The 14,554-nt window shown below is 46.7% G+C and overlaps 1 protein-coding gene across 2 annotated transcripts in view; it reads left to right on the plus strand.

Annotated features, from left to right (window-relative positions):
* The window catches only part of ZFYVE9 (zinc finger FYVE-type containing 9), a 188,920-nt gene extending 174,836 nt beyond the window's left edge, over window positions 1-14,084 (plus strand). For both annotated transcript variants that reach the window (XM_041737865.1, XM_041737866.1), the window contains 5 exons: window positions 97-177; window positions 2,997-3,159; window positions 7,385-7,490; window positions 9,450-9,626; window positions 10,668-14,084. In XM_041737865.1, coding sequence (XP_041593799.1) covers window positions 97-177; window positions 2,997-3,159; window positions 7,385-7,490; window positions 9,450-9,626; window positions 10,668-10,829 — 689 coding nt within the window. In that variant the 3' untranslated portion in view covers window positions 10,830-14,084. The remainder of the gene's footprint in view (window positions 1-96; window positions 178-2,996; window positions 3,160-7,384; window positions 7,491-9,449; window positions 9,627-10,667) is intronic.
* Window positions 14,085-14,554: the final 470 nt, after the last annotated feature.

Consider the following 14,554-nt stretch of genomic DNA (forward strand, 5'->3'; position numbering starts at 1 on the left):
GATGGTGGCTGGAGTTACCAACTATCAAATATTTCATTATTGTTCTCAGGCTTTATATCTCAGAGTCTACACTAAACTATTTATATTATATTTTAGTGACTGGTGCCAGTTTCTTTGTGTTCAGCGGCGCTCTGAAATCTTCTTCTGGATATCTTGCCAAGTCCAGTATTGTGGAAGGTAAAGAATAAGTCGTTTACTGCAAGTATATTCAGTCCTAATCATACAACTAAAAAGGATGTTGGAGTGCCTGGCTGGTTCATTTGGTAGAGCATGTGACTCTTGATCTCCAAGGCCTAAGTTTAAGCCCCATGTTGGGCATAGAGCTTACATAAAAAAAAATAATAATAATAAAAGTTAAAAACTCAAAAGCAGAGGATGTCAAGTGAAACCATGACACTTCTACAGTAGACTTCTGACTTCTATTATGTATTTGGTAGCATCTTAACTCGTAAGCTAATTAATACTGTTATATAGTGCTTAGTTCTCCAAAGAAGGGAATAAGTGATACAGATAATCATGGGACAGTGACATAAAAATTAAGAGATGGCCTTTCAGAGCTCTGGGTTAGGGCATCCAAGAGGACATAGTTTGAGTTCAGTATATATCATTGGGCTCAAATTCAGTTTGTCTTAACTCACAAGAATGCTGCAATCATCACTTGGGGTACAGAATGGGATGCGTTTGCTGCTGGTTGCTATAATTAGATTAGACATAACACATATCCCAACAAAACTAATTAAATGAGAATTAATGAAAGGCTCATGAGCATACTGTTTATTTTCTTTGTTGGTTGATTCTTCCTATATTTTGATCTGGTTGCTTTGATCTGGTTACTGTTGCTGCATAACAAATTTACCCAGAACTTAGTGGGTTATAGCAACTGTTTTATCAGGTTCAGTGATTCCTCTGGGTCAAGAATCTTGACAAAGTAGTGTGGAGAGGGCTTGACTCTACTCAGTGATGTCCTGGGCCTCAGTTGGGATGACTTGATAGCTGGAGGCTAGAATTTTCTGAAGGTTCATTCACTCACACATCTGGGGCTGGTGTGGGATGATTTAAAGACAGAGTGGTGACTGAAGTACTCACACCTTGACTCCTCAGCATGGCCTGGCAGCCTTGGGATAGCTGGACTTCTTACTCCAGGCACACGTGTTCTAGCAAAGGGCAGAGCCATGTTGCTTCTTATGACCCAGTCTCGAAAGTCAAACGATGCCCCTTTCACCATACTCTAGTGTTGGAAGTAGTCATAAGCCTGCCCAGGTTCGGGGATCCCTGGATGGCTCAGCACCTGAGCGTCTGCCTTTGGCCCAGGGCGTGATCCTGGAGTCCTGGGATCGAGTCCTGCATCAGGCTCCTGTAGGGAGCCTGCTTCTCCCTCTGACTATGTCTCTGCCTCTCTCTGTGTGTGTCTCATAAATAAATAAATAAAATCTTCAAAAAAAAAAAAAAAAAAAAAAGAGCCTGCCCAGGTTCAGGAGGAGAGGAACTAGACACCACTTCTTAATGGGGAAATGGGAAGGTAGCGCTGTGAGAAAGCGCTAAGGTGGGAGATACTGAGATGTGAGATGGGAGATATTGTGACCTTTGGAAAGTACAATCTGCCGCACATAGTGGAAACAGGTTTTCATTTCCACAGTGGCTTACTCCAGTGGCCTGTGTGAAAGCAGTCCTTCCTGAGGCTGGAGTCCAGTATGTTAACTGAAATACATAGACAATCTTACACGTTAATAGACACTGCCTTTGACCTCCTTTATTGGTAAACTTAATAAAACAGCTAGTGAAGAGCAAACTACACTAATATTTTACAACTAAGTCTCACAACTTTGACTACGAAGTGGAAACATGCTATTAAATTGTTAAGGGACACCTAGGTGGCTCAGTTGTTAAATGTCTGCCTTCAGCTCGGCCTGATCCTGGAGACCTGGGATCGAGTCCCGTGTGGGGCTCCCTGCAGGGAGCCTGCTTCTCCCTCTGCCTGTGTCTGCCTCTCTCTCTCTCTCTCTCTCTCACGAAAAAATAAATAAAATCTTAAAAAAAAAAAAAGAAATTGTTAAGAAATCTAGGGCTTATATAGTCATTGGTCTTAAATGACTATTTAATGCCTAAGTGATCAAGTACTGACTACGTTTGGAATTGTGTCTTGACAAGATGATTAAAAAAATACCCATTAAATGTTGCGGAAATGGTAATTTGAAGTGACACAGATCCTTATAAATGCAAAGTAATATGCTTAAAACTTAGGTCTGTGTCTTTGGACTGAAAATTTCTTAGGTCTTATATTTTACTGTGTGTCAGTGGAGCAGTTGGCTGCCTGTTTATGATATCTTTATTGAAGCTTTTTAGAAATTATTTTATTTTTTAAATTTTATTTATTTATTCATGAGAAAGAGAGAGAGAAAGAGGCAGAGACACAGGAGGAGGGAGAAGCAGGCTTCATGCTGGGAGCCCGACTAGGGACTCGATCCGGGGTTTCCAGGATTGTGCCCTGGGCCAAAGGCCGGCGCTAAACCACTAAGCCACCCAGGGATCCCCTAGAAATTATTTTAGTTGACAAAATTTTGTGTCAGTAATTGCTTAATATGTGACGACTTTATGCTGAATTTCAGTGTTTGCCTTTGACGAGGCCACGTAGAATTCTCATGTGTTAGCTACACGGTAGCTCGTGGAACCATGTGGTAGGTTTGCCCTATTCATCACTAGCCAATGAATGGATTCATCTCTTCTCCCACCGCTGCTGTTTTTATTCGGTGACGTATTTAACAAATATTTCCTGGGCATTCGCTGTATACTGGGCAGTCGTGGGAAGGTGAGAGAGACAGAGGTGCAGACACACAGATATGATTAGAGCAATTAAATACAGAGTGAAAACAGTTCTGTGCGGAAGAGGGATGCGGCCATGTGTAAGCTTTCCCTTGGAGCAGTCTTAGGAGAAGCTCTAGCCCCTCTCCCTGGCTTGGCGCTGTTTCCATCTGTATCATCTTGATGCTGATTCTCAGATGGCGTTATGGTCCAGATCACAGCGGAGAACATGGATGCCCTGAGGCAGGCGCTGCGAGAGATGAAGGACTTCACCATCAGCTGTGGCAAGGCGGACGTGGAGGATCCGCAGGAGCACATCTACATCCAGTGGGTGGATGATGACAAGAACGTCAACAAGGGGTAAATACAGTGGACTTTGCCCCTTGTGGCATGTAGTTCTGGGCTGGGCTCTGGGTGTTGTCTACACTGGTGTTTACGACTTTACTGAAAGCCCAAAGAGAAAGTACTGCTTTGAGTGTATATAACATAAAATATTAAATTTCTAGTTTCTTGGCTCAATTTCTGAAGGAAGGAAGTTTCTCTGCATATTTTTGAAGGGAGGGGAAGAGGAGTTGATGAAACAAAACAATCCTCTAAAGTTATTGAGATAATAGTAATAACCTAAGCCTTTTATGGTTTTATAAAAAAAAAGCTCTTTTGCTAACATTGTTTCATTTGAGATAATAACTAGTGTTGTTTTTCCCACATTATAGATGAGTAAACAAGTACCTGAAGGCTCCATGACTCCACAGAGCCAGGAAGTGGCAGGGCTAGGACTTAACACCACCCTCCTGGGCTTCAAGCCCTGTACTCTTTCCCAGTATATGGCAGCTCTACTCTGCAGACTCAAGCCAAACCTTTGGCATCATCTTTGACACTTGTTTTCCTCTCATACCCTACACCTATCACAATGGTGAATCCTGGTACTGTTATATTTTATAGTATGCATTTTATATATTCTGTTGGATTTTATTTCAACATCTATCACACCACCTCTCCGTCCACCATCGTTTGGTCTGGATTATTGCAATCGCCTTTTAATTGGCTTGCTTGTTTGTAGTCTTGAACTCCTCTTGCCCCCCAACCTAATCTGTTGCTAATACAGCAGCCAGAGCAGCGTCACTTCTCTGCTCAGAACCCACCACTGGCTTTCAGTATCTCTCGGGGAAAAGCCAAAGTGGTTTTCAGCTTATATGGTCTCCCACCACCCGCCCACCTCACAGAAGCAACACGTGCCTTCTTCCCTGAGCACATCGACTCTACTTCTGCCCTCAGACATTTACCCCTGCTGTTCTTTCACCTTGTACTCTGCCCCTCAGTAGCCAAGACAGCCAGATGAGTTCCTCCTTCACTGACTTCAAGGTTTTATCTAAAATGTCATTTTCTCAGTAAGGCCTTCCTTGGCCAACCTCTCTAAATTATAACCCTCCCATACACCTTTCTTCTCTCAAAACTTCCTATCTCTCTTTCTTGCATTATATTTCTCAAGAGAACTTTTAATTCTCTAACATAAAAAATATATTTTTACTTATTATATTGCCCTGGAATGTGAACTCTGTAAGGGCAGGGATTTTTGTCTGGTTTCTTTATTGCTGTATCACCAACACCTAAAACTCTGGGTACCTAGTAGATACTTAAAAGATTGGTTGAACAAATATATCCTACGTCATTGTATTAAGCTTTCTCTGGTCCAGTCCATCCCTTTTTCCTTCAGGCAATAATTCTATGTGTAGGTCTTTGGAAATACAAAAATGAATTGTACAGACTCCCTGCTGGATAAGTGGTTCAGCCTGGTTTTGAAGATCGTTATAAATAAGTGCATCAAAGTATGGGAGATGCTCATAGAAAACTCTAGGATACAGTGAAAATACGAAAGTAAAGAGGGGGCCTGTAAGGATGCTAGGGCGGTACTCAGGAAGCCCTTCATAGAGAAGTGGCCGCTGATGGAGCTGAATGTGGTATGTGAGTAGGTGTCTGCACATAGTTGAGGCACAGTAGGCATCCAGCCTGGGGGAGCAGCAGGAGCAAAGGCAGATAGAGGGCATTTCTAACACAGCACGCCAGATTTAAAAAAAAAAAAAAAAACCTCTTACGCTTTTGTTATTGAACAAAAAGAAGCAATTTCTAAATCAATGAGTATATTTGCCTATTTTATAAATAACCCTTTATCTTCCCATACTAAGTTGGAAATTTAAATTTCAAAAACAATTTGTGTTTAATATTCTCCTATAGTTGAAATGAACATAGTTATTAGGACCAAAAAACTGATAATCTGATGCCATAAGATATCAGTAACTAATAACCAGCAGGTTGCCCCTTCCTACCTACAGCAGCCGCCAGTGGCAGCATCTTAGAAAACAGGACGAGGGATGCCAGGGGGGCTCAGTGGTTGAGCATCTGCCTTTGGTTCTGGTCGTGACCCCGGAGCCCCGGGATTGAGTCCCGTGTCAAGCTCCCTGCATGGAGCCTGCTTCTCCCTCTGCTCCTGTCTCTGCCTCTCTCTCTCTCTCTCTCTCTCTCTGTGTCTCTCATGAATAAATAAATAAAATCTTAAAAAAAAAAAAACAACAGACCAAAAACAGGACGAGAATTAGATAAGGAAGGCTCTTGAATTCAAGAGTTTAGTGTGTAGTGTATAAAGTGAATGTTTTCCAGCTTGTCCCTCAGTGTCTGGGTATACTGTCCCAAAATACTCTAATAAACTAAGATTACCCTTTTAAAAAAGATTTTATTTATTCATTTTAGAGAGCGAGTACATGAGCAGGGAGGGTGGAGAGGGAGAAAGAATCTGAAGCATGGTCCACACGGAGCACGGACCCGACTTGGGGCTCGATCTCACCAAGAGTCTGATGCTCAACTGACTGTGGCACCAGGCGCCCCAAGAGCGCCCTTGTTTGACACTGTTGTTTCATGAGTTACAAATTAAATTCAGTGTTGTTTAAATAATTTTAATTCAGGTGAATGAAATGAATCCCCTATATTGAAGTTTAAGTTTAATTTGATCTTTTTACATAGAGATTAAAAAACGTAAACAGGTTTGAAAATTGTTAGGAAGAGCTTGGGTGGGGCGCCTGGCAGCTCAGTCAGTTGACTGTCTGCATTTGGCTCAGGTCATGATCCTGGTGTCCTGGGATGGAGCCCCACATGGGGCTTCTCCCTCTGCCTCATGTGTTTTCTCTCTCTCCTCCCTGCACCAAATAAATAAATAAATAAGATGTTTTTTGTTTATTTTTTATTTTTTAAGGATTTTATTTATTTATTCATGAGAGACAGAGAGAGAGGCAGAGACACAGGCAGGGGGAGAAGCAGGCTCCCTGCGGGGAGACCGATGTGGGACTCTATCCCGGATCAACAGGATCATGTCCTGGGCAGAAGGCGGTGCTAAACTGCTGAGCCACCGGGGCTGCCCTGTTTTTTTGTTTTGTTTTGTTTTGTTTATAAATTTATTTTTTATTGGTGTTCAATTTGCCAACATATAGAATAACACCCAGTGCTCATCCTATCAAGTTCCCCCCTCAGTGCCTGCCACCCAGTCACCCCCACCCCCTGTCCACCTCCCCTTCCACCACCCCTAGTTTGTTTCCCAGAGTTAGGAGTCTCTCATGTTCTGTCTCCCTTTCTGATAGTTCCCATTCATTTTTTCTCCTTTCCCCTTTATTCCCTTTCACTATTTTTTATATTCCCCAAATGAATGAGACCATATAATGTTTGTCCTTCTCCGATTGACTTATTTCACTCAGCATAATACCCTCCAGTGGTCTATGTATACAATGGAATATTACTCAGCCATTAGAAACAACAAATACCCACCATTTGTTTTTTGTTTTTTAAAAGGAAGAATTTGGAATCTTTGTGACAATTATTTTAAATCCTCATCAGAATGAGGGTGAATCTCCACCTATTTATACTTGCTATATTTTGAAGAGGAAATTATTATAAAAAGTGGCCTTTTTTTTAAAGTGGCCTTTCTTTATTCAGAAATCCAGGAGTGATAATTTAGCACTAAAGGGAATTTGTTGCAATAATAATATCAATATTTGTTCATGAGCTTACACCAGCACTGTTAAAATTAACATACTTGGTCAAATGATTCTTTTAACCAATAAATATTAAACTCCTACATTCTAAGCAGTGGGTAAGAACTGGGAGTACAGCATACAGAGGCAAGTGTATCATGTCCCTCCCCTTAAGAAGTTCATTTGTGAGGCAGATATGCAAATGTGTGAGTGTTAGGGTCAGGAGCAGTGAGAGCACCGGGCAGAGAGCGCGATATCAGGTGGTGGCCGTGCACTTGCTGAGTTCAGGAAGGAGCAGGTTTGAGTAGAGAGTTTTTTTTACATTGAAAGAAGCAATTCCTGGAATCATGGCTCCTTTTTTATGTGTCCTTTGAATGATTTCAGTGCACAGGCCCTTCCCACAAGAGCTCTAGTTACGTACATTTCTGTGCAGTGTCTTCTTGCTGTGATGTGTTGCTCAGGTGTGTTCAACAAAGTGCCTGGTATAATTAGTAGCAAGACTTGATTAGAGACATGGTTCTTCTAACTTCAAGAGCTGCTCCCATCTCTTTCCTTTGTCTCTATTGTAGTGTTGTAAGTCCCATAGACGGGAAGTCCATGGAGTCTATAACAAGCGTGAAGATATTCCATGGATCAGAGTATAAAGCAAATGGAAAAGTCATCAGATGGACAGAGGTAAGGAGATGAAACTTTGGGTGATTGGGTGGCTCAGGTCATGATCTCAGGGTCCTGGAATCGGGTCCCTCATCGGACTCCCTGCCCTGCAGGGAGTCGGCTTCTCCCTCTCCCTCTCCCTCTGTGCTCTCTAATAAATAAGTAAAATTTAAAAAAAGAAAGAAAGAAAGAAAGAAAGAAACTTGGTGTCTTGATCTCCTTTGAGCACAACTTTTTGCAAGGTCCAGAGACACACTGTGGACGGATTCTGGAGGATAAGAAAAGAAAATTTTCTGTGTACCCTCTATACTCCCAGGTCCCTCCAGTCTGTCCAGGAAGAAATGCCACCAAGCACAGCCTGTAGTGATCTGATTTCTCTTCCTTTTTATGAACGAGCTTTTAGAGATTTTTTTGCTTTAGAATTCAAGAAGGATGCTTGTCTGAGTGGTATATACCCTCTGTGCTGTGCTCCTCAGAATGGTGGGCTAGTTAGGCTGTGCTCACAGTTAGTTTCTTACGTAACACAGGCTTTAAAAAATAGGCTCATTTCACCAATAAGAAAACTAAAGCTCAGAGACTCAGTAACTTGCCCAAGATCCCAAGGCAAACAAGTAATGGCAAAGTTCTGCTTTAAACCCAGATGTAGCCAGTGCCGAACTCTTTCCCCCGTGGTCCTATCTCACCTGAGAGCTGCAGAGAGAGGCTCACCTGGGAGTGGGAGGGGCAGGGCAGCCCGTTCGGGGCGCAGCTCAGGGAGGTTATTCTTGGAGAATAAACGGGGAGGTTGTAGGTCTCTTCATTTCTCTTCAACCTGAGTTACACTCCACAAAATAAAATATTACATGAGAAGACCTCTAAAATTCCTTACAGCCTTAAAAGTCTGAATTTGTTTTAAAAAAATTCCGTGGCTTCTAGCTTTTCTGTATTACACACAGTTAAGTCCAGGCAAGCGATGTCCAATGCTTTACCCAAGTTACCCAGAACCTGGTTTCCCATTTCTGGGGCTGTCGTTCCGAGTGACATACCCTTTGTATGACCAGGCCCAGTGTTCTCATGTGCAGCTCAGTGGCCTTGGCCGCTTTGTCACCATTTTCCCTTGGACGCGTTTCAAGTGGTACAGGGTCTGGGCCACGGGACCTCCTTACCACTCCGAGTGGTGGCCGCCTTCCCCACCTTGCTCCCCAGTAATCCTGAGACAGCAGGCGCCCATTGGCTGGCAGAGCAGGGGCCCAGGTCTCTGGACGCCTCTGCGGACTCCACTCGGTTGTGGTGCTGCGGCCCAAGGGCCTGGGCCTCCCGGCCGCCCCTCGTGGTACTTGTGTGGGCTGCTCGGCAGGCCCAGGGTGGGGAGTGTGCGCAAGAGCCTTGGGTGTTTGCACATCTCTGGCTTCTGTGTTATGCTTTTACATCATTTATAGTCACCAAGGAGGACAGGGCTGCCTTACGAAGGAATAACCGCACATTAGGAAGCCCTGAGCCTCTTTGGCCAGGACTTGCATCTCTCAGCTCTGCTGCTGCTGCTCCGATTCTGTCCGTGCTGCTCCGCGCACTGCCCCGGCCTCAGCGGGCACGGCCGTGCGGCAGGAAAGCCTTGTCCTGAGAGGCAGGAGACTCTGCTTCGTGGCGTGGCCTTGCCTCTACTTCTGTGCCCTGAAGTCGCTTCTCCTCTCGGAGAGATGTGGGACGTGCTGGGGTTGGGTCACAATCTGTAAGAGCTGTTCCCTCAGACTTCACGGTCATTTCCTAAGAGGAGTCACCACATAAAAGGATCACCTTTTAGAAGAACACAGTGCGAAATGCCAGCCTTTTCTGGTTCTGAGGAGAACATGCCCTTACGAGCATGGCTGAGACCAGGGAGATGGGAGGCCTTCCCTAAGGCCTTTTGGCATCAGGGCGGTCATACCAGTAAGTTCACGGACTTGCTCTTTGTCCCCACATCTCCCAGGCACAAGGCTAAAGTCTCTTCTGTTTGGGGAACAGGTATTTTTCCTAGAAAATGACGACCAGCACAGTTGCCTGAGTGACCCTGCGGATCATAGCCGACTGACTGAGCACGTGGCCAAGGCCTTTTGCCTCGCACTCTGTCCCCACCTCAAGCTCCTGAAGGAGGACGGAATGACTAAACTAGGACTCCGTGTGACACTAGACTCCGACCAGGTAAGAAGAGTGTCAGGCAGCCTGGGAAGCTGGGCTTAGCGACGCCTGTATCTTCTGACAAGTGAGTTCCCTGGGTCTTCGGCCTTCCCTCAGCCGGGAACGTCCCCAGATGCACTGCTTGGGAGACTCTGAATCGCTTGAACCTTGGCTTCCTCACCCGAGTATGTCCAAGGACTTAGTCGTGAGGGTGGGGAAGGAGTGGAGGTGTGTGGGAGGACCTGCCACCCTGTGTGAAGGGCATCAGCACTCCTCGTTGCCCGTCCCGTCCTTAGGGACCGACCTGCTGCCCTCAGCCTGCATGTCCCTCACCGTCCTCATCCTGTCGTTTCCCTAACCCAGCTGCGTGGGCCTCACCGGCTCTGCTGCTGCCAGCATCCCCATGCTGGTCGTGCTGCGGACTCGGAACAGCCCACCCTCCGTCCCAGGTCCTCGCCCCTGTGGCTCTCTCCCATTGCCCTGTATTCTGATCTAGTGGGTCCCCGGGACGTGTCCCACTTCTCAGGCTTTGGTGCAGAGCTGTGTCACCGTCAGGGAAGATGGGAGAGGTTGTGACCGGGCTCCGCTTCCAGCTGGTCATCAGTCCGCGGGTTTGTTTCCTACTTAAGGTCTTGACCCGCGCGGCCCTAGTGAGCCTATAGGGTAACACGAACAAGGGACTTCGGCCCTTTCTCGAATGCGACTGATGACCTGCTGGAGGGTCACCGGCCTGAGCAGTCGCAGAGCACACCTTCTCAGCAGGCCCCCCTTCTATTCACCTGGGTCGTTTCGGGTGAACGTGCCTTGTGGATTTCGCGCCCTGACGTCCAGCCCCGGAGGCCTCAGTGTTGCTGCCCAGGCGCCGTGCTCTTGGTGCCGCCCCTTCCTGGGAGCCTGAGGCCTTCGGGGTTGCGCAGCCCCAGCAGCACGGTGGGGATGAATGTGTCCTGATGGGCAGCAGACAACGGGGGAGGAGAGGGAAGGAGGGCACGCGGTGGCAGTCTCCCCGCAGCCCGGCTGCCTAGCCTTCCCTGGGCGGTGACGTCCCCCTCTCTCGTGTGCCAGGTTGGCTATCAGGCCGGGAGTAACGGGCAGCCCCTGCCCTCGCAGTACACAAGTGACCTGGACAGCGCCCTGGTGCCGGTGATCCACGGAGGGGCCTGCCAGCTGAGCGAGGGCCCTGTCGTCATGGAGCTCATCTTTTACATTCTGGAAAACATCGCATAGACGGAGAAGACCTCACTGGTTTTCTGTTCAGACCTGTTGCAACAGCAGTCATACCCAAATCATTTGCACTTTAGAACTGGAAGATTAAGCTTTTGTTAACACTATTAAATGGGGGGTGGGTGGGAGCGGGGCTTGGGGGCAGGGGTGGGAGAGGGTGGCCGGGGGTCAGGTGTTCCGTAATTCTGAGTCTTCTATGCATTGTCCACCAAGAAGATCCAGGCAGCTTCTGTTACCGCACAAGTTACGCTATCCTTGCCGCTAATCCCCTTCCGTTACCGTTTAGACAAAATTCCTGCTCCCCTCTCAAGATTTCCATATGCTGTTGTGCTCAGAAATGCTCAGATGGGTACAACCATCGCCAAGGATGGGGTTGGGAGGGCAGAGGGGAAATAAACAAAGAAGCATTGGTCTTGCACTCTTTGTACAGAACTGATATAAAACAGGAGACTCCCGCACTGATTTTGTCCCTTACATCACAGTGACTCCAAGTGGAATTCCCCCTCGGTGTTTTTGAGCAGCTCACTCGCCGCAGTGAACCACAGCCCCAGGGGCCATCTCCTGTGGCCAAGGTCCGAGGTAGGGCAGCTCAGTGTGCGGTCCCTCGAAGCAGAGCTGCGTTCAGGATCGCTCAGGCTCTGGGCCTTTCTGGGAAAGAGAGAGTACACGCAAGACACCTCTAGGTCTGTGCTGGACGCATTTCAAGAAACACTGTATTGAGAAGTAACGTGAACCTCCGGGAGAGCTGTAAATACAAAACCTACGTGCGCTTTACCTAGACTCACCGCTTGTTCTTGTTCACATACTAACATTTTGCTTCATTTGCTTTAGCTTTTTCTCTCTCCATAAAAAAATTAAGGCATTTGAGAGTAAGTTGCATACATCATCATCCTTTATCCCTAAATAATGTTTAAATCTTAAAAATAAGGACGTTCTCCTTCATAACTGCAACTTCAGTTTAACATTAATAGGATCCTTGAATCTGGCATCTGTCATGTCCTTCAGAGCATTTTTTCCTCCAAAGCTTCCAGCCTAGGATCAGACTGAGCAAGCAGCTGTCCTGACTCACCTTAATGTCCTCCGTATTTTTGGTGAGTATAGGTTTCTTCACCCCATTTTTGAGTCGACAATGCCTCATTTTGTGTTTGGTGCTAAGTTTATGCATTCTTGGCACTTTAGCAGTTATGCTTGGTCATCTGTAAGCGGAAGCCCTTCCTTCTTTCCTATCCATGCATTTAATTACTTTTCATTGTTAACATTACGTTAGAGTAGTTGTAATTCTCTATTTCGGGGCTCAGGTGCTCTCAGCTCTGGCCAGAGCGCCCCTTCAAGCCAGCGCCCACATCTTTGTGAGGCGCTCCTCCCATTTTCCTCTCTGTCCGAAGGCCACCATCCCAGTTCATGGAGTATCTACCCTGCCTGCGCTTTGGAATGTGCCCCAGTGTCTTTTCGTGGGAGCGGTAGGAGAAGCCAAGATCTAGGTGACCCTTGGTACACGTGATATGTGATCATGTTCTCTTTGCTAAAAACTTCTTTAGTCACGGACCAAATGGATTTCACAACTCGGTTTGAAAAATCCTGGTCTAGGGCAGCTCCCTTGCCGCTGCCATCTACTCGCAGCCCAGCCAAGCAGGAGTCCGCCCTTTGCGTGAGCAGCACCGCTCCAAGAATCCCCCAGAAGTTAACGCAGGCCCCTGGGGGTGAGCGCTGCGACCCCCCCCCCCTCCCGGCAGCTAAAGTTGGTTTAGCGCCTGGCATCTCGGACCGTGGGCCCTAGCCTTGCGCGCTCAGCTGGGCTGATCCCTCGTCCGGGGGGCGGGGCTGCCGCATTCTGCACCCCGTGGGCTTTGTGGCTGCAGCCGCGGAGATCTGTGGACTGGACCTTCCCGTGGACCCAAGGTGCCCCCACAGCACGCTGACTTGTCAGGACTGAGCTCTGGAACCACCCCCCACCGCAGCTGCCAGACGGGAGACACTTAAACGTGTGTCGTGGGCGCGCCACCCAGGCCGCCTCAGCCCCGGAACTTGAGAGCCGCCCAGGAGCTGGCCGGTTTCCCCGCAGTGGATCTTTCCTCCGCAAAGGCGGCTTCTGCGGGACCAGTGCAAGCGTGGGAGTCCTGCTGAGGACGCGCTCTCGCCCTGCATAGTCGGGCCTGCATTTCCTCAACTGTATGAAACACCTTTTGTTTAGTAAAGTCATCTTGTGGAGCTGAGCATAAAGTAACCCGGGCTGGTTTACTTTTTTCCCTTGTTTTATGTTTCTATATGTTGTAGAACGATACAAAGTGGAGGGCTGAAACCTCACATTTCTAAATAAGTGAAAATTTTTTTAGAATATTGTACAGAGATCCTTATAAAGAAGAAAATAATTGCCATCTTGGTAACTTACTAATTTTAATTATTGAATTCTTACTAAACGTTAGGCAATGTAGTTTGTCTACGTATTTTTATCAACACTCTGAGTACCTTCTGGTCTCCAGGGTCACAGGAATGTGGGACTTTGCTTTGTGGAAGTTCCTATCTAGTGTCTTCCCCTGTCCGCTGTGGTCCCTGAACGCTGGCCAGCCCCAAATTTCCAAATGAATTTACTTCTATCATAACTAGTCCCTGGGGAATAATTTATGCATCTTGTGTTTCAGTCATCAGGGCATCTGCTGAACACTTTCTATTATGTTTGTGGTGTGGTTTCTATTTTAGGGAGTGAATATATGGCTAGAAAGGCTAAGGAGTAGAGCAGGCATGATCATGCCCATTTTAGAGCTTGGGTAGCTGAGGCCCTGGGAGGGAAAAATCTGTGATGGAGCTGGAGCAGGTGCAAGTTCCCTGGCTCTGTCTCAGCCCTACAGTTTCATCCTAAAAGGAGCTTTCTTAAGGGACAAGATCTTTTGGGAGCCATCCATGAATACTTAAGGAAACCTCGGAATTTGGAAGTAACAATGAAGGTTTCACAGTGGTGCCATAAGAAAGGAAAATAATGTTAAGGTTCTAAAATCTTTTGCCCTTTAATAAGATAAATTTTAAAATTTTTATTTTATTCAGTTCACTAATTCTAAAGGAAGCACATCTAGCACTAGACTGAAGAAAGAATTTATGACGTAAAGTTATTTGGGTTGTGACTGGTTCCCAGCTGCCCAGGAGTCCCAGAACTCTTGATGTCTGGTTGCTGCAAGAGGACAGATCTTAGGACCAGGAGGCTGGGCAGGCGCCGCCCACTAGTGACCCTTGCACGCCGTGGCTGCTACAAGGGCCTTCTAACAATCTGTTTCCAAGTCCAGTGGGTGGCTTTGTCTCACCTTCCTCAGCCTGCGGGTTGTTTTCCAAAAGCAAAGGGGAATGACACGTACCGGAGGAGAACAGGTCGTGAAAGGACGTCTCTGAGGCACAAAACTGTCAAATCAGAACAGGGCATTCATTCCTAGCGGAGCCCGAACATAAAACCTCCTAGGGCTGTTTGTAACCTCTGAGGATAATTGCAGCTGGAGGAATGCCGGGGTGGGTGCACACCCTCAGGAACCCTCCCGAGTCACCCCCCCCCCTTTGCTCTAGGCCACCTTCTAAAAGCTAACAACCTCCTTCTCATTCTAGATTATTGCTTGACACAGATATGACTGCAATCAAGTGTTCTAGCTCTCACATCTGTGGAAATTTTGGTAATTCACTGATAGGTAAGGAAGACTGGCTAGAAAACTTTAGGAAAAAAGCCGTTTGTCATTCCTATTCTGTTCATC

Source organism: Vulpes lagopus, chromosome 23 (assembly GCF_018345385.1).
Source record: "Vulpes lagopus strain Blue_001 chromosome 23, ASM1834538v1, whole genome shotgun sequence".
Taxonomy (NCBI): Eukaryota; Metazoa; Chordata; class Mammalia; order Carnivora; family Canidae; genus Vulpes; species Vulpes lagopus.